Here is a 22778-nt window from a genome sequence, read left to right as displayed (position 1 = left end):
TAAATGGGAGCTTCCCCAAACAGCCATCTCTTTCCCGACAATCCCCTCTGTGCACGAAGCCTTACATATGGTAATTAAACATCAAAACACACGCGGCTTATAGACCGGTGCGGCTTATATATGTAAAAAACAGTCAACTCTGCAGGTGCGGCTTATACACCGGTGCGCCTTATAGTCCGGAATTTACGGTAATTTTCACAAAGCTTTTCATGACAGCATCAGTGTGCCTGTAGGTCTGCAACGTTAGCTTCCATCCATGGTGCTCGCCGCTTGGTCGGGTTCAGCAGATCAGTCGGGTGTCATGTCATCAGTCCAGTTCCTTGAGGAAACGAATAGCGGTACTAAAAAAACGGACCATGTCCAGCTGTTTCTAAACAAAGACCCCTCATGTCTAGAAAAGTCAAACCGGAAAATACCCTGCTCTGGCTAGCCGGACATGGTCCAGACTTGATGTTTAGAAGTGGCTTATGGACTGAGAAGAGGAATGTAGCGTAGAGAAAGGATATCTGGCGGGGCTCTCCTGAATGGCTTGGACGAGGCCTTTACCTGCTTGAGATCCTGGAGGGAAGAGAGACAAATCAGAAACCAATAGGGGTGTTGGAAAAAATCGACTCACCTAAGTATCGCGATTTTTAATGTCACGATTTTTTTAATCGATCTTTTATTCCAGAATCGATAATCGCAAAAAAAAAAAAAAAAAAAAATTGGGTGCCCGCAGTCAGGCCACTCACTGAACAGCAGGCCAGGCGCCGCCTACTGGTTTACTAGTGGTTTTATTAGTTAGTCTGAAGTAGTAATTACACTTCAGGGTTCATTGTAAAATTGGACTTCAAACGGCCCAAATCTGGCTTCAAACGGCCCAAATTGGGCTTCAAACGGCCCAAATCTGCCCGTTTTTAACTATATCGCCCAGCCCTACTCATGATATAATATACAGTCTCTAGTGTATGATTCAACTTTTCCCATGTTCTAATCTAGTGTAAAAAAGCAAACAAACTGAAAAAATAAAAGAAAAAAATAAACAAAAATCGCAATAAATCGTAATATCGAATCGCAATAATCGTAGAATCGCAAATACTTAAGAATCGCAATATAAATCGAATCGGCACCCAAGAATCGTGATAGTAATCGAATCGGGAGATAAGTGAATCGCCACAGCCCTAGAAACCAAGCAATCTTAAATTATGGTCTTTGATCAAAAACATGACAGGTACACAAAACAAAACACAGTACTGGAGCGCCCCCTAGTGACGTGTGTTTCTGTGCAGGACGAATACTTACGCAGAGTGAGATGTGTGACGACACAGCCAAAGATGAATGATGTGAGAAAAGAGAGGGAGATGATGAAGCTGTAGAAAAAGCGGTAATTGCGCTTTCCCACACAGTTCCCCACCCACGGGCAGTGGTGATCAAATCGTTCTGAGGGCAAAAACAAAGTATATGTAGCAGATATTAGAAGAAAAGCTTATAGCAGTACATAACGTGTTGGGATAATACACTTACCCCGCTAGGTTCTCGCTCATACTGAGCATTAGCGCCCGGCGAACGTCAACGCATTTCCCATCAAACAATATCAAACAATCGTGCCGCTCTCACGTCTAGGTATAAAAACCAACCCTTACCTGAGCCAAACACGTGAAGTGAAGACGCTATCCGATGCCCAACATCCTCTTCTTTTAAATAGGTGCCTCTTCCAAATTGTTGCATAAAATCCACTTTTCTGTCTTTGAAAAAGCGAAAATCATTCATCTGGAGCAACCCGGAACGACGACTCACTGTTTACTCACTAATGCCCCCTACACTTCCGGAATGGTATTGCACCTACATTTTTGGGTTTTTCAAAGACAGAAAAGTGGATTTTATGCAACAATTTGGAAGCGGCACCTATATGTATTTAAAATAAGAGGATGTTTGGCATCGGATAGCGTCTTCACTTCACGTTTTTGGCTCAGGTAAGGGTTGGTTTTTATACCTAGACGTGAGAGCGGCACGATTGTTTGATGGGAAATGCATTGACGTTCACTTCTTGCTCATACTGAGCATTAGCGCCCGGCTAGCAGGGTAAGGATAATACCAAACATGTATATTGATGATATATATTTTTAAGGGGGCCGTTTCTGTCACTTAAAATAATTGTGTGTATACCAGGTATTCAAGGTCTATTTTTTCCTCCTTACCCACACAGTTGTCACAGAGGCTGCAGTGGGACGTCCGAGGAGGGCGGAACATTTTACAGGTGAAGCAGTATTTGAGCTTCACCACCTGCTGGTTGATGAGGATCTCCTTGGTCCGTGGAGGGGGGCGGTACGTGGAGGATCCTGAGATATCTTTTAAAACAGAGAAGAACCGAGGTGAGAGACTCGGTCACACGTTCTCTTCAAAGTAATGAACAGGTGAATCAGTCAGAATGAGATCATTTCAGACAAAACCATAGAAAGAGAGCACTGTGTGGTAGGATGGACGATGGCATCGACCGTCGTCGATGGGGCTCGCCCCATCGACCTCTGAGTCTTCTACATCGGCACCATCGTGATTATCTGTTCCAATAGACCTTATTCGATTGACGTCACTCACGTACTGGCACGCCCACCGCCGCCATGTTCTCGACATAACGCAGCAGCTCTTAAGTGACAGCCTATGTGAGAGCAGCGTTTATAGGAAGCTAGCCGCCGTTAGCGTTACCTGTATCATTCCTGTTGTGTTCGGATGGTGACCTGCGTTAGGCATGGCTGTAGTAATGACAGCAATAAAGTCCCCGTGGTTTGTTTCTATCTCTACCGTCCACAGACGTGAAGGGAGCGAGACGGAGGATACGTCAGCAGCACAGGAGATGTGTGGATAGTTAGGAGAGACAGGTGAAACTTTCTGACAGCTCCTCACAGCAAAGTCTGTTCACCTCGTTTTTTCTTTTGTTTATTATTACAGGCATTAACGGCAGCATACAAACAACAACTCTGGGGTTTTTATTGCTGTCATCACTATCGCTATTTTGTAATGGAACAGAAACGACAATAAGGCCGTTACTATAGTTGTCAGCTGCAGGACGGTATGTCAACAATATGGCGCTGTCCGGGGTTAGCGAATAAGGTCTATTAAAATTCTGCAGATGTAATAATAAAAAAGGCCAACTTCATTCAACCCTGATGCGTGAGGGACGTGCGGGTGGCATAAGCAACAACAACAACAACAACAACATAAGCGTAACCCTGTCCTCATTTCAGAGAAGCGGTAGAGCCACTGGTAGAGCGGAGAGGAGGAGGGGGAGGGGAGGATAAGCAGAAGTCGCTTGTGTTGTGAAAATGTTAAGACAAAGAAGAAACTTCACGTTCTTTCCCGTTTTCAGCCCCATGTTGAGTCATGTTACAAGTGTTTCCATGAAGTCGCTTCATTACATAGGCTGCTGCTGCGTTTCTCTCTTAATGTGATGTTTGGTTCAAAACTGAGCCCGCATGAACCTAACGTTTTCCTCCAGTAATTCTGCCCGTTTTCTGCCAGCTAGTTAACACGTTGAGTGCCATAGCCGAGATATCTCGTCTTACATAATCCAACGGTTAAGTGCCATAGACGAGCTATCTCGTCTTACATAAACATTTTTTTTTTTTGACGGTGGGACATCAATCAACCCCTTTTACGTCTTCTATATCACTATTGGAGGAAGAGAATGTGTATAATCTATTTTACCGACCACTAAGTGGCGACAGTTCTCTCCAGACAGAGACAGAGAGAAAGCCACAGCCACAGGACCCGTGGCTGTGGCTTTCCGTGCTGGAGAAAGCATTCTAATTTTCAAGGAAATAGCTGGGCGTTTTTTTGACGGTGCTACGTGGATCAATGCCCCCCGCGTCTCCTATGGAGATATTGGAAGTATTGAATGTGTATAATCTATTTTACCGACCAGCTAGGTGGCGACGGTCCTCTCCCGACAGAGATAAAGTCAACCAAAAGCAGCCGCCTCCCGCGGAAATGGCTTGGCGATTTTACAGTCAGAAACGAACGAGCCTCATTCTCATACTGTAGACGGGGACGCTTTCGCGCTGCTGCGGTGCCGGGTTCCAGAAATGGACTGGGTGAGCAGCATAAAGCCTAGAGTCGCACGGGGCTTCATCGGGGCTCTCAAACCCAAGAGACAGTGAGACCTATCCACACTCGCTGCCAGGGAGAGAGGCTGCTCAAACTCGCTGCTCAAACTCCCAGCAGCAGAGCACTCCGCAGCACAGACGGAGGGAGGAGTTTGGAGACACACACACACTCTCTCTCTCTCTCTCTCTCTCTCTCTAGTCCCGAGAGAGAGAGAGAGAGAGGAGAGAGAGAGAGAGAGAGAGAGGAGAGAGAGAGAGAGAGAGAGAGAGAGCACACAGAGTGGGAGACAAGGGCACCCATAATCACAGGCACGTGAGGTGGTTCTAAAAATCCATTTATCTCCAAACTCTCTGAAAATCTCTGAAACCATGCTGTACTCAACGGCTAATATCTACATAACTACTAACTCTGCAAACTAACTCTTTTAGACAGAGAAAGCACACATTCTATTAGTTATTTTTAGATGATTGGTGTTCACGAAGTCTTAACAGAAAATAATCCTCGGCTCTTGTAAAATGAGCCAGAATCCTCAAAAAAAAACCTGGCACAACTTACCTACAGGATTGAAAAAATGGCTGGCACTCAATGTGTTAAGTTCAACACACACACGTCGTTGGTCAGGATCTGTAACGTTATTTGTTTTGGACCTTTCAATATAGCCTACTCTGTTTCAGTCGCCTGGCTCTGTGCTCTAGTAGTAGCCTATCCAAGCCCGCTGGCCTCTCATGACATGTAGAGCTCAGCTGTCCTGTTGTAAACGTGAACGTGCGGTGCAGCCAAACGGCATCGTAACTAGGGTTGTGCGATGTCACCTGAATAACCATCGTGATGGTTCCACAGTGAAACATGGCGATGGACGATGTCGGTGGGGTTAATTAATGATTTATGAAGTCCATGCGGTGCCGTTTGGCTGCGCCACTGCAATGTACGTTGACGTTTACAACAGGACAACTGAGCTCTACATGTCATGAGACCAGCGGGCTTGGATAGGCTACTACTACAGCACAGAGCCAGGGGATTCAAACAGTAGGCTATCACTACCAGCAATATTGAAAGGCGTAAAACAATCAAACGTTAACGTTACAGATCGTGACCAACTTGTGTGTGTTTAATTTAACTAGCTGGCAGAAAAGGGGCAGAATTACTGGCGGCTAACGTTAGATTTGTGTGGGCTCAGTTTTGAACCTAACATTGGGTTACGACGTTAAGGAGAGATAGAAACACAGCAGCAGGCAGCCTATGTAATGGAGAGAGTTCCTGGAAACAGGCGAGTTGAATTCACAGTTGAAGACTTGTAACATTACTCACATTGGGTTGAAAACGGGAAAGAACGTGAAGTTTCTTCTTTCTTAACATTTTCACAACACAACCGACTTCTGCTTATCTTCTCTTCCTCTCCGCTTTAACGCTTCTCTGAACTGGGGATAAGGTGTGCTTTGCCGCTTGTTTAATGCCGCCCGTGCGTCCCCCGTGTGTCGCGGTTGAGTGGAGATCGCCTTTTTTATTATTAAATCTGCCAAATTTTAATTCGAACAGATAATCACGATGGTCCGATGTAGAAGGGTCAGAGGTCGATGGGGGTCGGCCCATGGACGATGGTCGATGCCATCGTCCATGGTGCCAACCCTAATCGTTAATGACTTAATGAATCATTAATTAATCCCCCCGTCGTCAACGACGACGCCATCGTCCATCACGATGTTTCGCTGTGGAACCATCAGCCATTTGGTTGACATGGCACAACCCTACTGTATGGCCTTTGTGCTTTTCGACAGTGACAGAGAGTAATCTGTATAGGTCGACCAACTGCTCTGTGGTTCTATGTGAAGCAGCTCCCTCCATGATCCCCCCATATGGCAAAGCTCTCTGACCCCATCTGTCCCACCAGTGTGCAAGTCCCAGCGTCTGCCTTACCTACCTATCTGCTTCTCTATATCTGCCTTACTTACCTATCTGCTTCTCTATATCTGCCTTACTTACCTATCTGCTTCTCTATATCTGCCTTACTTACCTATCTGCTTCTCTATATCTGCCTTACTTACCTATCTGCTTCTCTATATCTGCCTTACTTACCTATCTGCTTCTCTATATCTGCCTTACTTACCTATCTGCTTCTCTATATCTGCCTTACTTACCTATCTGCTTCTCTATATCTGCCTTACTTACCTATCTGCTTCTCTATATCTGCCTTACTTACCTATCTGCTTCTCTATATCTGCCTTACTTACCTATCTGCTTCTCTATATCTGCCTTACTTACCTATCTGCTTCTCTATATCTGCCTTACTTACCTATCTGCTTCTCTATATCTGCCTTACTTACCTATCCGCTTCTCTATATCTGCCTTACTTACCTATCTGCTTCTCTATATCTGCCTTACCTATCTGCTTCTCTATATCTGCCTTACTTACCTATCTGCTTCTCTATATCTGCCTTACTTACCTATCTGCTTCTCTATATCTGTCTTACTTACCTATCTGCTTCTCTATATCTGCCTTACTTACCTATCTGCTTCTCTATATCTGCCTTACTTACCTATCTGCTTCTCTATATCTGCCTTACTTACCTATCTGCTTCTCTATATCTGCCTTACTTACCTATCTGCTTCTCTATATCTGCGGCTTCATCTGGCGTCGCTCTCGGCAGAATGCCTGGATCTGTAAAGCTGGTTTGCAGGAGGGAGATGACGACGAACACAAAAAGCACGCCACCAATGACAGGTATGAAGACGGTCAGATGCTCCACCAGGAAGGGGCAACTGCAGGTGGAGGGAGACATGACAGAACATGAGTTTGTCTCAGTCTGCCCTTTTTGCGAATCCAGACTTCAAGTTGCAACATACAGTAATACAATGCAAGATTCCTTCCTACACATTTTCAATTACATTTTTTTTTCCCAGGCCTTGATTTGTTTTGAAGATTTTGTGTGGCGTTCAATATGATTTATACAAATACTGTGGACTCAATGCGTCTACAACAACACAAAAGCTATAATTATGTGTGTGACCTGTACCACAACATTTCCCATACTTTCAGAATCAGAATCACTTTTATTGCCACAGTATGCAAGTTACATACGAGGAATTTGTCTTAGTGTCTGTATGCAGCGTAGCGGTCACATCAATATCCAGAGATAAGAAGTAGGAAGATAACTAAAGACAATCACAAAGTTGCAAGTGCAATCAAATCGAGTAAATATATACAATACAGTATGTACATGAGTGGTGAAGTGTTCTGTGGATGATAAATATGAATTTACGTTGGATTTACATGAGATTTACAGACTGAGTTAAATAGGAATTAATGTGCAGGGAATTTACATGAATTTACAGTCCCAGTTAGACAGGCATAATATGAGTTCCAGTTTTATGGGGGGGGGAGTTGAGTTTAGGAGGAGGTAGTGAGTGTGTGTGTGAGTTTTTGTGTGTGTGTGTGTGTGTGTGTGTGTACCTTACTAGACGTCTTTTCAAATTCCCAAATATTCAAGAGCTGGAAATGATTATTATTTATTTTTATCTCAATGACTTTCTAGACCTGCGTGGAAAGAAACGCTGCTGGAGGAGGATACAATACTCACTCGAAAGCAAAGAAGAGACCACAAGTGACAACAATAAGGCCCAGTGTCAGAGGAAGGACGCCGCTCTGTCTGGCGAGGATCACCCGTCCATCGCAATAGAAGCGGTTCTTCCCTGGAAACACCTCCCATTTCCTCCGCGGCTGCCTGTGCACCGTCTTCCCGGCTCAGGGTCGACCTGACGAGGGGGACACAGACAGTGAAGCCCGTGGGTCGATCTGCTGGTACTCGCAATTCTTCATCATGTAAAAACACACTATCCGCCACAGTTGAGGTAGCTAAAAGGCACACAGAGCTGCTCTTTTCTCTCCACGGTTTCGACACACGCTAGTTAGCTAGCTACTTCAACATTCATTCGTGGAGTCTTGCGTCGAGGCTAGTATTATAACTAGGGGTGTCACGATACACTCAGTTCACGATACGATACGTATCACGATACTGGGTTCACGATAACGATACGATACGATACGATTTTAACAATATTTTTTTAAACTTGAATAATGACAATATATGACTGGAAAAGTAGTATTTTATTTGAAATGCACAAATACAAAACATGCTGTTGTGGGAAATTGTTATTACAATAACAACTAGAAAAAACATGAGATTGGAGATAAGGCTTATCTTGAAATAGAATGAGTTACACCGTCACTTAGATTTACTTTGAACTAAAAGGTTTCTCAGCAGTATAAATTCTCATTATGCATCTTCAGTTTTTCTTCAAACTCAAACAACAAGACTTTTCTTAGTCTATTTTTTATGCATCTTCAGTTTTTCCTGTCAAGTAAACAGTTTTGCCAGAAACTCAATTGAATGGTTTCTCTCCTGTATAACTTCTCATGTGTCTCTTCAGAGACTTGTTCAACTGAACTACTTTCCACACATTGAACTTCAACAAACAAAGACGTTTCTTTGTCTACTTTTGAAAAAAAAAAATTTTTTTTTTTTTTTTTTTTTCACGATATGAGATTTCATCTCAACGATACATATCGTGACGTTTTACTATCGCGAAATTTCGTGGGACGATATATTGTGACACCCCTAATTATAACGTTAACATTAGAGAGAGTACCTACTGGTTAGCCCATCCAGACAGCTAACGTTAGCTAGCGGACCAGCAACGGCATTCTTCTCCGTGGTCCAGGTTCACGAGCCGAATCAGTTCCCGAGTTGAATCAACGTTAACTACCACTACCATATTTGTTAGTTCAACGGAAACGACCCATGAAGTCGATTTAACTCGCTCTTTTGTCAAAAAAGAAAACACGAACACGGCTGCTAGTTCACTTTTACCGTCAGCCAACAAACGTCACGGTGTGTGGATGTTGACGTCATGGTTGACGTAGCCACCCGGAAGTTGATTGGGCTGATTTCTTCTTCTTCACGTTTTTTGGCAGATTGCAATCCAATTGTAAACGAGCATACCGCCACCTACTGTACCTATGCAATACAGGATCACATTTTTCCTACATCAGTCGGTAACACTTTACATTGTTTACAATAGACCAAATCACCGTGACGTCACCATGTAAACAAATTTACTTCCGGGTACCACTTGGGGAAGGCGGCAGGTTTAAATGTGCGTGTTGTCAAATAAATGATGTCAAACCCTCTCGTTGTTTTCGGCCGACTACTTTCAATTTAAATGGTTAAACGGTTGGTAAACATGCTTGTCCGACGTATCTAGCCTTTCTTCTGTGTTTGTTTTATGTAGTGTTAGCTAGCTAATAATGTTTGTTTGTCTGTCAAACTCGCTGTTTTTTTGCAGACTCCTAACCTCGCGTCACCAGGCTCTTCTCGGCGAGAGCAGACTCGTTAACGTTACAGACAGAGCTACCGACGCCACGTTAATTTAATTTAGCGTCAAGTCTACTCTGGTCTGGTCCAACAGGTAAATAAGCTAGTCTGGTCTCCACTAACGTTAGTGAAAGTGTTGTTATGAATGATATTAAACAACAACACAACACGGACGAACCATTTTTGTCTTCTTTGTCTGTTTTTGTCTTCAACACGTCAGTTTGTGCCGTTCACCGCCATTATAATGTGTGGACCCAGGGGTACCCGGAAGTAAATGTAAACATCCCGCTGATTTGGTCTATACTGTAACACAAAAAATGGGTAGTTATTGAGGAACTAATCATTAGTTCATGAATAGTTCATGATTAGTTAATGAATAGTTAATAGGTAGTTCCTTAATGGTAGTTTTAAGAACTGACCATTACAATGTTAACGAACCAGTAAGTAATGATTACTTCCTTAAAAATATATTTATTTATTTTTATTTTTTCTACATCAACGTAGCCCTACTGTGCGTAGGCAGCAGTTTTGTTGTGTTCTCAGCAGGTTCTCACTGCGCCCCTCCCCCATCACCTCCCTCCCCCCGACCCCGCTCGCATTTCTTACCGCAAGGCATTCTGGGTATTGGGTTGAAGCGCGCATCCTGCAAACGTTCTTGTAACAACAAAGACGTTAGCACTTACTAGCAGTAGCATACTAGCCTATTTCCCGTTTATAATACTTTAAGAAGATTAATTTACAAACAGAAGACTCGTATGTGCGGACGATATTATCACGAATATATGAAGTGGAACCAGGGCTCCGTTGATCAGAGTAAGAAGACTCACTGGACTCAGATGAATGGTTTAGCTAGCTGTTAAGCTAACGTTAGCTGTGAAGCTATTGGAGCTTTGAAGGAGGTTTGTCAGTAAAGTTCAGGAGGAAAAGTTCCTGTCACTGTGTGAAAATTAAAATGTCTAAAGTCCAGAAGCTGAGAGCTGTGGTGAAGCAGCACCTAACTGCGGGTGATGAAGATAAACTGCTGGACGCTGTGCGGTTACACAGAGAAGCCTTGCCTCCCGACCTCCAGCAGCTGTTTGTTCCCGCTGAGCAGCAGGAGTGGAGCCCCAGTCTCGACCAGGAGGACCCAGAGCCCCCAGACATTAAAGAGGAACCCCGGACCAGTCAGGAGGGAGAGCAGCTTCAGGAGGACCCAGAGCCCCCAGACATTAAAGAGGAACAGGAGGAACTCTGGATCAGGAGGGAGGGAGAGCAGCTTCAGGAGGACCCAGAGCCCCCAGACATTAAAGAGGAACAGGAGGAACTCTGGATCAGGAGGGAGGGAGAGCAGCTTCAGGAGGACCCAGAGCCCCCAGACATTAAAGAGGAACAGGAGGAACTTTGGATCAGGAGGGAGGGAGAGCAGCTTCAGGAGGACCCAGAGCCCCCAGACATTAAAGAGGAACAGGAGGAACTCTGGATCAGGAGGGAGGGAGAGCAGCTTCAGGAAGGACCAGAGCCCCCAGACATTAAAGAGGAACAGGAGGAACTCTGGATCAGGAGGGAGGGAGAGCAGCTTCAGGAGGGACCAGAGCCCCCAGACATTAAAGAGGAGCAGGAGGAACTCTGGATCAGGAGGGAGGGAGAGCAGCTTCAGGAGGGACCAGAGCCCCCAGACATTAAAGAGGAGCAGGAGGAACTCTGGATCAGGAGGGAGGGAGGGCAGCTTCAGGAGGGACCAGAGCCCCCAGACATTAAAGAGGAACAGGAGGAACTCTGGATCTGGAGGGAGGGAGAGCAGCTTCAGGAGGGACCAGAGCCCCCAGACATTAAAGAGGAACAGGAGGAACTCTGGATCAGGAGGGAGGGAGAGCAGCTTCAACGGCTGGAGGAGGCTGATATCACCATGTTCCCATTCTCTGTTGTCCCTGTGAAGAGTGAAGAGGAGGAAGATAAACCTCAGTCCTCACAGCTTCATCAAAGCCAAACTGAAGAGAACAGAGAGGCAGAGCCTGTAGCCACCTGCTCAACTGAACAGATGAAAACAGAAGCTGATGAAGAGGACTGGGGAGTATCAGAACCAGCCAGGAACGTTATATACTTACATCTAGCTAGTAATTCACAACCCACTAGTGATGACAAGACTTCAGACTCTTCTGAGACTGAAGACAATGATGAATGGGTGGAAACTAGTGAACTTCAGTCAGGTTTAGGCTCACAGAAAAACAGTGACGTTCCAATGAAGAAACACTTCAGCTGCTCAGTTTGTGGTAAAATATTTGCTAATGAAGCATACTTGAAGACACACATGATAGTCCACACAGGAGATAAACAATATAATTGCTCACTCTGTGGTAAAAGTTTTGGTCAGAAAGGACACTTGAAGAGACACATGATAGTCCACACAGGAGATAAACAATTTAATTGCTCACTCTGTGGTAAAAGTTTTGGTCATAAAGGAAACTTGAAGACACACATGATAGTCCACACAGGAGATAAACAATTTAATTGCTCAGTCTGTGGTAAAAGTTTTGGTCACAAAGGATCTTTGAAGACACACATGATAGTCCACACAGGAGATACACAATTTAATTGCTCACTCTGTGGTAAAGGTTTCAGTCAGAAAGGATACTTGAAGACACACATGGTAGTCCACACAGGAGATAAACAATTTAATTGCTCAGTCTGTGGTAAAGGTTTTAGTCAGAAAGGAAACTTGAAGACACACATGGTAGTCCACACAGGAGATAAACAATTTAATTGCTCAGTCTGTGGTAAAGGTTTTAGTCAGAAAGGATACTTGAAGACACACATGGTAGTCCACACAGCAGATAAACAATTGAATTGCTCAGTCTGTGGTAAAAGTTTTGGTCATAAAGCAAACTTGAAGACACACATGGTAGTCCACACAGGAGATAAACAATTTAATTGCTCAGTCTGTGGTAAAGGTTTTGGTCGTGAAGGTCACTTGAAGACACACATGGTAGTCCACACAGGAGATAAACAATTTATTTGCTCAGTCTGTGGTAAAGGTTATGGTCATAAAGGAAACTTGAAGACACACATGATAGTCCACACAGGAGATAACCAATTTAATTGCTCAGTCTGTGGTAAAAGTTTTGGTCGTAAAGACAGCTTGAAGACACACATGATAGTCCACACAGGAGATAAACAATTTAATTGCTCAGTCTGTGGTAAAGGTTTTGGTCAGAAAGGAAACTTGAAGACACACATGGTAGTCCACACAGGAGATAAACAATTTAATTGCTCACTCTGTGGTAAAAGTTTTGGTCATAAAGGAACCTTGAAGAGACACATGATAGTTCACACAGGAGAGTAAACAATTTAATTGCTCACTCTGTGGTAAAAGTTTTGGTCAGAAAGGAAGACACACATGGTAGTCCACACAGGAGAGTAAACAATTTAATTGCTCACTCTGTGGTGAAAGTTTTGGTCAGAAAGGAAGACACACATGGTAGTCCACACAGGAGAGTAAACAATTTAATTGCTCAGTTTGTAGTAAAGGTTTTAGTTGTAAAGGAGACTTGAAGAGAGAAACATTTAACTCAGGGTTCCCACGGCCATGGAAAACCTGGAAAAGTCATGGGATTTCAAAATCTTGTTTTCCAGGCCTGTAAAACTCATGGAATTGTTCAAATCCTTGAAAGTTGATGAAAAGTTGTGACATTTTGTTGTGTGTAATTAAATTGTTCCAGTAATCTTCCCGTGTATAACCTGCCATGTAATGTAACATAACGGTAACGGCAAATGTATTCTCTGTAGCTATTGATGTAACGTAGCTCTAACTTGTTTGTCGATTTTAGTGCTTCTTGTATTTTATATTAATATTTTTGTGGAAAATTCCTGTTTTAGTTCAATAGCTTCCATGATGCAGTAAACACACTAAAAACCAATATAAGGAGAAGCTGTGTCTATTTGTCTATAATATTCATTTTCTGGTATTTAAAAACAGTACAAAAGTATAGGCTACTACTGTATTACTGACTCAATAAATATGGGGGGGGGGGGGGGGAGCAATGTTTATGTTGAAATAAACAAAAGTTTATGTTCAAATAAATATACCAAGTAGTTATATAAGCTCTCTGGTTGTATTGCTTTGCCACGCATGCAATTTTTATTTATTTTACTATTTTAATATATTCAAACGAATATGTTTTGTAACTTTAGAGGGAATATTGCAATATGATTTTGGGGCTATTTTGACAGCCCTACATCCCACGCTCCAGAATCTCATCTAGCCTGATATGGGCTCTGCTGGGGAGTGCACTAATGCAGACAGGTGGAGCAGAGGAAAGGGGGGGAGGGGGGATCCTTTAGGTCCTAACTAAAGGATAGTGTCTGTCAGACACTATCAACATGCCAAAAGTTAAGAGTTACTACCATCCTGGATGTGTTGTACTTGCTTCATACAGCCTGTAGTCGGGTTCAGGAGCACTGAGGAGGCTGATTTTTGGACAAAATAAATTAAATCTACTTTTTTCCCTACCACCTCCTCCTTTGTTACAGCAGAGTCTACCACAGTAACATAGCCTAACCAAAACCAGCAAGAGCAACCAACACCAAACCATTTCATTGTATTCATGCTTTATTGGCTCACATCTCTTTGCAACCTTGATTCAACACATTAAAATGGTAAAATAAGCTTTGATTCCCATACAGATAATAATTTAAATAAATACCATAATTATCATCAACAAATGTGATAACCAGTATCATTGAACAAAGGCCTACAGGCTTCTTGACTTTTTCTGGAGCATTTGACCCCCGCCCCCCCCCCCCACCCCCTTATCCTTTTCAGGGGAGGCCATGTTTAAATATGCATCAATAAGTAAACAGTTAACAGCTGATTATTTTCTTTTGGCATCATCACAGTCATTTGTGAAAACTCAATTTTTATTATACAATCATTTCTGCAAAGTGCTTTGTGACAATATGCGTCACAAATAGGTTGTAATGTATTTTTATAGTCTTTCTTCAATAAAAGAAAAACTACTTTTTCAGTTGGTTGCACAGCACATGATTTGGTCACTCACTCACAACACACACACAGTTACTGTGATGCACATGTTTTAGAAAGGAGGTGTGCACAGCACAGTCATGGAAGTGAAAACTGTGATAATGAAACATATAGTCTAGCAGCAAGTCCTCAAAAAAGGCTTTAGTTTTTGAGATACCCCTACCCGAGGTAGAACAAATGACAATGATTTTTCTTATCTTTAGGGTCTCCCATTAATGAAATTGATTGTTGTCAAAAAAAAATTGGGGGAAAAAATCTTTTTTTGGCTCTTCTTTAGAACTACCCCAATCCCTGAAAAAGAGCCAAATTAGGCCAGTCCGAATAGGGGAAAGGTGACAAAAAAGCCAATAACTTGAGAATGCTCACTCTTTTCCTCATCAGATTTGCTGAGGTATGAACCAGGTGGCTGCCCTACATCACCAAATAGTCAGACAATTATTTACCTAAAAATATAATGAATTATAGTCCTGTAAATATAGCTTTAGTTTAGGCGGAAATTGTACTTTGTGGTGATAGGAACATAGGACTCCATCACTTTTCTCTCATTTATCAGAGAAACTGAAATCCCTGAAAAATATACCATTACTGAATTGTCTACGGTGCTATTGAACACTGACCAGTAGTTGTATGGAGATATCTGGTACAGTTCTATTGCAAATGAGATTTCTTTAGACATAGGCCTACTACCTCTTCTCTGAAACAGTCAAATTATTATTTTTAGCTTGAAAACAGCTTTTTGGCAAGTCTAAATGACTGCGGTAGGCGTACTCTACTTCCGTGTTTAAAACCGGAAAGACGATTACAAAATGACGTCATGCAGAAGCGTCCTTGTATGGGCAAAGAATAAGGTGAATAGCCCCTTCTAAACATGCAGTGGAATCCGGATTATAACCAGCTGCTAGCCGGTCGGCCTGCATGTTTAGAAACAATTATCCGCCTTATGAGCAACTCCCGCAAGTGCGGATCATGACCATCTGAGCACCTAGTACAGGATCTGAATCATTAGCAAAACGGCTGTTGTTTAACACAGGCAGCTCATGTTCCGGATCATGTATGTCACTTTACAAACCATTAACTCATTGAGTGCCAGCCACTTTTGGAAAACGGATGCTCCCAGTGCCAGCCCTTTCAGAGCGTTTTCAGTGATAACTCAAGACCCACAGAATATTGTGTGATATTACTATGTAAACACCGAACACGCCCAAAGAACGATGAGACTCTCTTGTATCAGCAGCAAAAAAAAGTTTATTGATATCATTTTCCGTTCTTTAGTTATCAGCCGGAGAAGATAGGTTGATTTCACCAAAAACAGACGTTTCAATCTAGAAGCTGAGATAATGAGCCTTTTGTGAAATGAAGTATTTCAAGCAAATCACTGACTCTGAAGCTAATATTTTCTGACCTGAAACATCTGAACAGTAATTTCCTTCAATAAAACAGCACCCCCACCCCCCTCAACTGCAAACTCCTCCTCCGTGGGAGTGTCTCTGGTGGCTCTGCTCGCTCTGCTGCGTGTGTCAGGCGAGTCTCTGCTGCCTGCGGATCCACGTTCGGATGGCGGCCGCTCGTCGGGGGAGTCTGGATCGGGCTCGCTGAGTTCGTCTGCGTTTCTGAGGTTTCGGTTGTGAGCTGGGATGAAGCTGCGTCCGATTATGGGCTTTCTGCTGCGCGTTTCAAAGTGCAACGCACCCAGAGTCTATTTTCGGAGCGCTCCGCCTTGTGCGCCGGCTCCCAGCGCGACACCGAAAAGCCAAACCATTCTCATGAGAATGGTTTGGCTTTGGTTTTCTTTTCTGGCGGCTAATCGTGTGGAGAAACTATCGCAGCAGAAACAGAGGGGCTCAGTTGCAGCTAACGTTAGCTCCAGCCAGAGCAATCTGTGCCGCTCTGGGTCCAGCATGCATCGGTTTCTCTTTCATCACGGCTTTTTCTGCTGTTTTTCCTCACCTTTCTCAAATCTGGAGAGCACTGTCGCCACCTAATGGGTCCGTAAAATAGGTTATACACCTTCAATAGCTCCCATATTTTGCATCAGGCTTTGATCCACGTCCCACCGTCAAAAAACGCAATTGACGTCTTTAGACGTCATTGGCACTCTACATTACTATTTGAATTGACGTCTTTAGACGTCATTGGCACTCAATGAGTTAATGTCCCTGTGCTATTTTTTTATTTAATAATTTCATGAATGGACGTAGTTACGTGAGTGTCGCATCAGCCTATATCGAGACATATAGCCTAACTTTTGTGGGGAGAAATAAATTGAAAACTAGTCAGATATGACTTGAACGCCACTTGTAAAATCATCCAGTGTAATGTTAGTGCGACCACTATTTTGACTGGCGGCTTTTGGGACTATGTAACAAAGCCATGCGCTCACTTTTTCTGGCACATTGCCACCCCACGTTATCGCCTGAATGCGTCGGAACGCATCCTCCATTAAAACTGCATGTTTTTGAATGGAGTTTGGTTACGGATTCGCTAAAGCCGTTTACATTGCATTTATGGCATTTATTTTGATCGATACGCCCTACCACACCCCACTCCCCCCGCCCACTCTACTCGCCAGAGAAAACGGACCATTTCCAGCTGTTTCTAAACAAAGACCCCTCATGTCTAGAAAGGTCAAACCGGAAAATATCCTGCTCTGGCTAGCCGGACATGATCCAGACTTCATGTTTAGAAGTGGCTTATGGACTGAGAATAGGAATGTGGCGTAGAGAAAGGATATCTGGCAGGGCTCTCCTGAATGGCTTGGACGAGGCCTTTACCTGCTTGAGATCCTGGAGGGAATAGAGACAAATCAGAAACAAAGCAATCTTAAATTATGGTCTTTTGATCAAAAACATGACAGGTACACAAAACAAAACACAGTACTGGAGCGCCCCCTAGTGACGTGTGTTTCTGTGCAGGACGAATACTTACGAAGAGTGAGATGTGTGATGACACAGCCAAAGATGAATGATGTGAGAAAAGAGAGGGAGATGATGAAGCTGTAGAAAAAGCGGTAATTGCGCTTTCCCACACAGTTCCCCACCCACGGGCAGTGGTGATCAAATCGTTCTGACGGCAACAACAAAGTATATGTAGCAGATATTAGAAGAAAAGCTTATAGCAGTACATAACGTGTTGGGATAATACACTTACCCCGCTAGCCCGGGCGCTTCTCGCTCATACTGAGCATTAGCGCCCGGCGAACGTCAACGCATTTCCCATCAAACAGTATCAAACAATCGTGCCGCTCTCACGTCTAGGTATAAAAACCAACCCTTACCTGAGCAAAAAAACGTGAAGTGAAGACGCTATCCGATGCGCAACATCCTCTTCTTTTAAATAGGTGCCTCTTCCAAATTGTTGCATAAAATCCACTTTTCTGTCTTTGAAAAAGCGAAAATCATTCATCTGGAGCAACCCGGAACAATGACTCACTGTTTACTCACTGTATACTCACTAATGCAGGGGGTATGGTGGCGCAGTCGGTAGCGCTGTCGCCTCACAGTTAGAAGGTCCTGAGTTCGATTCTCGCCTGGGACACTGTGGGCGCTGGAGTTGTGTTCCCCCCCATATCTTCAGTGCCTACTGCTCAGGTGGGGTATCTCGTCGTAAGGGCCTTTCTCTCTGTGTGGAGTTTGCATGTTCTCCCCGTGCTCCCCCAGGGGGTTCCTCCGTATATAACCCCCCCACTAAAAACATGCAGAAGATCAGATCGTCATCGTCATCCGACCAGTGACGACAACATCCGAAGTTGGTCCCCGGGCGCTGTACGAGAAAGCGACCACTGCTCCTGGCCTGCCCCCCGGAGGAACGGACATGCCTGGATGGGTTAAATGCAGAGGACACTTTTCACCGGCCACCGTCAGCATGAGTGTGTTGTGGCCGCATGCATGTGCTGTGGTGTTCGTGTGACAATAAAAGACGGGCTTGTCCGTTACGAGAGAGTAATGCCCCCCACACTTCCGGAATGGTATTGCACCTACATTTTCGGTTTTTCAAAGACAGAAAAGTGGATTTCATGCTACAATTTGGAAGAGGCACCTATATGTATTTAAAAGAAGAGGGTGTTTGGCATCGGATAGCGTCTTCACTTCACGTTTTTGGCTCAGGTAAGGTTTGGTTTTTATACCTAGACGTGAGAGCGGCACGATTGTTTGATGGGAAATGCATTGACGTTCGCCGGGCGCTAATGCTCAGTATGAGCGAGAAGCGCCCGGCTAGCAGGATAAGGATAATACCAAACATGTATATTGATGATATATATTTTTAAGCGACCCGTTTCTGTCACTTAAAATAATTGTGTGTATACCAGGTATTCAAGGTCTATTTTTTCCTCCTTACCCACACAGTTGTCACACAGGCTGCAGTGGGACGTCCGAGGAGGCCGGAACATCTTACAGGTGAAGCAGTATTTGAGCTTCACCACCTGCTGGTTGATGAGGATCTCCTTGGTCCGTGGAGGGGGGCGGTACGTGGAGGATCCTGAGATATCTTTTAAAACAGAGAAGAACCGAGGTGAGACACTCGGTCACACGTTCTCTTCAAAGTAATGAACAGGTGAATCAGTCAGAATGAGATCATTTCAGACAAAACCATAGAAAGAGAGCACTGTGTGGTAGGATGGACGATGGCATCGACCGTTGTCGATGGGGCTCGCCCCATCGACCTCTGAGTCTTCTACATCGGGATCATCGTGATTAATTATCTGTTCCAATAGACCTTATTCGATTGACGTCACTCACGTACGGGCACGCCCACCGCCGCCATGTTCTCGACATAACGCAGCAGCTCTTAAGTGACAGCCTATGTGAGAGCAGCGTTTATAGGAAGCTAGCCGCTGTTAGCGTTACCTGTATCGTTCCAATTGTGTTCGGATGGTGACCTGCGTTACACACGGCTGTAGTAATGACAGCAATAAAGTCCCCGTGGTTTGTTTCTATCTCTACCGTCCACAGACGTGAAGGGAGCGAGACGGAGGATACGTCAGCAGCACAGGAGATGTGTGGATAGTTAGGAGAGACAGGTGAAACTTTCTGACAGCTCCTCACAGCAAAGCCTGTTCACCTCGTTTTTTCTTTTGTTTATTATTACAGGCATTAACGGCAGCATACAAACAACAACTCTGGGGTTTTTATTGCTGTCATCACTATCGCTATTTTGTAATGGAACAGAAACGTCAATAAGGCCGTTACTATAGTTGTCAGCTGCAGGACAGTATGTCAACAATATGGCGCTGTCCGGGGTTAGCGAAAAAGGTCTATTAAAATCCTGCGGATGTAATAATAAAAAAGGCCAACTCCATTCAACCCTGATGCGTGAGGGACGTGCGGGTGGCATAAGCAACAACAACAACATAAGCGTAACCCTGTCCTCATTTCAGAGAAGCGGTAGAGCCACTGGTAGAGCGGAGAGGAGGAGGGGGAGGGGAGGATAAGCAGAAGTCACTTATAGACGTTAAATAGGCAGTGGATTTACATGAATTTACAGTCGGAGTTAAATAAGAGTTTACATTGAATGTACATGAAATGTACAGGCTAAGTTAAATAGGCATTAATGTGCAGGGAATTTACAGTCCCAGTTAGACAGGCATTAAATTAGATATGAGTTCCAGTTTTATGGGGGGGTTCAGTTGAGTTTAGGAGGAGGTAGTGAGTTTGTGTGTGTTATTATAATTATTTTTTATCTCAATGACTTTCTAGACCTGCTTGGAAAGAAACCCTGCTGGAGGAGGATACAATACTCACTCGAAAGCAAAGAAGAGGCCACAAGTGACAACAATAAGGCCCAGTGTCAGAGGAAGGACGCCGCTCTGTCTGGCGAGGATCACCCGTCCATCGCAATAGAAGCGGTTCTTCCCTGGAAACACCTCCCACTTCCTCCGCGGCTGCCTGTGCACCGTCTTCCCGGCGCAGGGTCGACCTGACGAGGGGGACACAGACAGTGAAGCCCGTGGGTCGATCTGCTGGTACTCGCAATTCTTCATCGTGTAAACACACTATCCGCCACAGTTGAGGTAGCTAAAAGGCACACAGGGCTGCTCTTTTCTCTCCACGGTTTCGACACACGCTAGTTAGTTAGCTACTTCAACATTCATTCAGGGAGTCTTGCGTCGAGGCTAGTATTATAACGTTAACATTAGAGACAGTAGCTACTGGTTAGCCCATCCAGACAGCTAACGTTAGCTAGCGGACCAGCAACGGCATTCTTCTTCTCCGTGGTCCAGGTTCACGAGCCGAATCAGTTCCCGAGTTGAATCAACGTTAACTACCACTACCATATTTGTTAGTTGAACGGAAACGACCCATGAAGTCGATTTAACTCGCTCTTTTGTCAAAAAAGAAAACATGAACACGGCTGCTAGTTCACTTTTACCGTCAGCCAACAAACGTCACGGTGTGTGGATGTTGCCACCCGGAAGTTGATTTGGCTGATTTCTACTTCTTCTTCTTTGCGTTTTTTGGCAGATTGCAATCCAATTGTAAAGGAGCATACCGCCACCTACTGTACCGGAGTATGCAATACAGGATCAAATTTTTCCGACATCAGTCGGTAACACTTTACAATACTGTAACACAAAAAATGGGTAGTTATTGAGGAACTAGTCAGGAACTAATCATTAGTTCATGAATAGTTAATAGGTAGTTCCTTAATGGTAGTTTTAAGAACTGACCATTAGTTACCATGTTAACGAACCAGTAAGTAATGATTACTTCCTTAAAAATATATATATTTTTATTTTTTATTTCTACACCAACGTAGCCCTACTGTGCGTAGGCAGCAGTTTTGTTGTGTTCTCACCAGGTTCTCACTGCGCCCCTCCCCCATCACCTCCCTCCCCCCGACCCCGCTCGCATTTCTTACCGCAAGGCATTCTGGGTATTGTTGAAGCGGCCATCATGCAAACGTTCTTGTAACAACAAAGAGTAACGTTAGCACTAGCAGTAGCATACTAGCCTATTTCCCGTTTTTAATACTTTAAGAAGTTTAATTTACAAACAGAAGACTCGCATGTGCGGACGATATTATCAGGAATATATGAAGTGGAACCAGGGCTCCGTTGATCAGAGGAAGAAGACTCACTGGACTCAGATGAATGGTTTAGCTGTGAAGCTAACGTTAGCTGTGAAGCTATTGGAGCTTAGAAGGACGTTTGTCAGTAAAGTTCAGGAGGAAAAGTTCCTGTCACTGTGTGAAAATTAAAATGTCTAAAGTCCAGAAGCTGAGAGCTGTGGTGAAGCAGCACCTAACTGCGGCTGATGAAGATAAACTGCTGGACGCTGTGCGGTTACACAGAGAAGCCTTGCCTCCAGACCTCCAGCAGCTGTTAGTTCCCGCTGAGCAGCAGGAGTGGAGCCCCAGTCTCGACCAGGAGCACCCAGAGCCCCCACACATTAAAGAGGGAGAGCAGCTTCAGGAGGGACCAGAGCCCCCAGACATTAAAGAGGAACAGGAGGAACTCTGGATCAGTCAGGAGGGAGAGCAGCTTCAGGAGGACCCAGAGCCCCCAGACATTAAAGAGGAACATGATGAACTCTGGATCAGTCAGGAGGGAGAGCAGCTTCAGGAGGGACCAGAGCCCCCAGACATTAAAGAGGAACAGGAGGGACTCTGGATCAGGAGGGAGGGAGAGCAGCTTCAGGAGGACCCAGAGCCCCAAGACATTAAAGAGGAACAGGAGGAACTCTGGATCAGGAGGGAGGGAGAGCAGCTTCAGGAGGGACCAGAGCCCCCAGACATTAAAGAGGAACAGGATGAACTCTGGATCAGGAGGGAGGGAGAGCAGCTTCAGGAGGGACCAGAGCCCCCATACATTAAAGAGGAACAGGAGGAACTCTGGATCAGGAGGGAGGGAGAGCACCTTCAGGAGGGACCAGAGCCCCCAGACATTAAAGAGGAACAGGAGGAACTCTGGATCAGGAGGGAGGGAGAGCAGCTTCAATGGCTGGAGGAGGCTGATATCACCATGTTCCCATTCTCTGTTGTCCCTGTGAAGAGTGAAGAGGAGGAAGAGAAACCTCAGTCCTCACAGCTTCATCAAAGCCAAACTGAAGAGAACAGAGAGGCAGAGCCTGTAGCCACCTGCTCAACTGAACAGATGAAAACAGAAGCTGATGAAGAGGACTGTGGAGTATCAGAACCAGCCAGGAACTTTATATACTTACATCTAGCTAGTAATTCACAACCAACTAGTGATGACAAGACTTCAGACTCTGCTGAGACTGAATACAATGATGATGAATGGGTGGAAACTAGTGAACTTCAGTCAGGTTTAGGCTCACAGAAAAACAGTGAAGTTCCAAGGAAGAAACACTTCAGCT

The 22778-nt window shown here is 44.4% G+C and overlaps 2 protein-coding genes across 2 annotated transcripts; both read right to left on the bottom strand.

The window, feature by feature from the left end:
* Nucleotides 1-235: 235 nt before the first annotated feature.
* Nucleotides 236-7894, bottom strand: LOC310799977 (palmitoyltransferase ZDHHC18-A-like; the record flags this gene model as incomplete). The annotated part of the gene is given in 7 exon segments (XM_083662578.1): nt 236-558; nt 1282-1419; nt 2178-2327; nt 6677-6837; nt 7656-7797; nt 7800-7825; nt 7827-7894. Coding segments are annotated over 7 exon segments (789 nt in total). The 3' UTR covers nt 236-454.
* Nucleotides 7895-17145: 9251 nt separating this feature from the next.
* Nucleotides 17146-20443, bottom strand: LOC310800076 (palmitoyltransferase ZDHHC18-A-like; the record flags this gene model as incomplete). Its single annotated transcript, XM_083662660.1, has 5 exons — nt 17146-17249; nt 17392-17529; nt 18802-18951; nt 19070-19137; nt 20205-20443. The coding sequence occupies 5 exons, from the start codon at nt 20441-20443 to the stop codon at nt 17146-17148; spliced, it is 699 nt and encodes a 232-aa protein (XP_083518786.1).
* Between the last annotated feature and the right edge of the window lie 2335 nt (nt 20444-22778).

This window comes from Poromitra crassiceps, assembly GCF_964638095.1.
Source record: "Poromitra crassiceps genome assembly, chromosome: 29".
Lineage (NCBI taxonomy): Eukaryota > Metazoa > Chordata > Actinopteri > Beryciformes > Melamphaidae > Poromitra > Poromitra crassiceps.
This window is presented reverse-complemented; position numbering and strand designations above follow the sequence as displayed.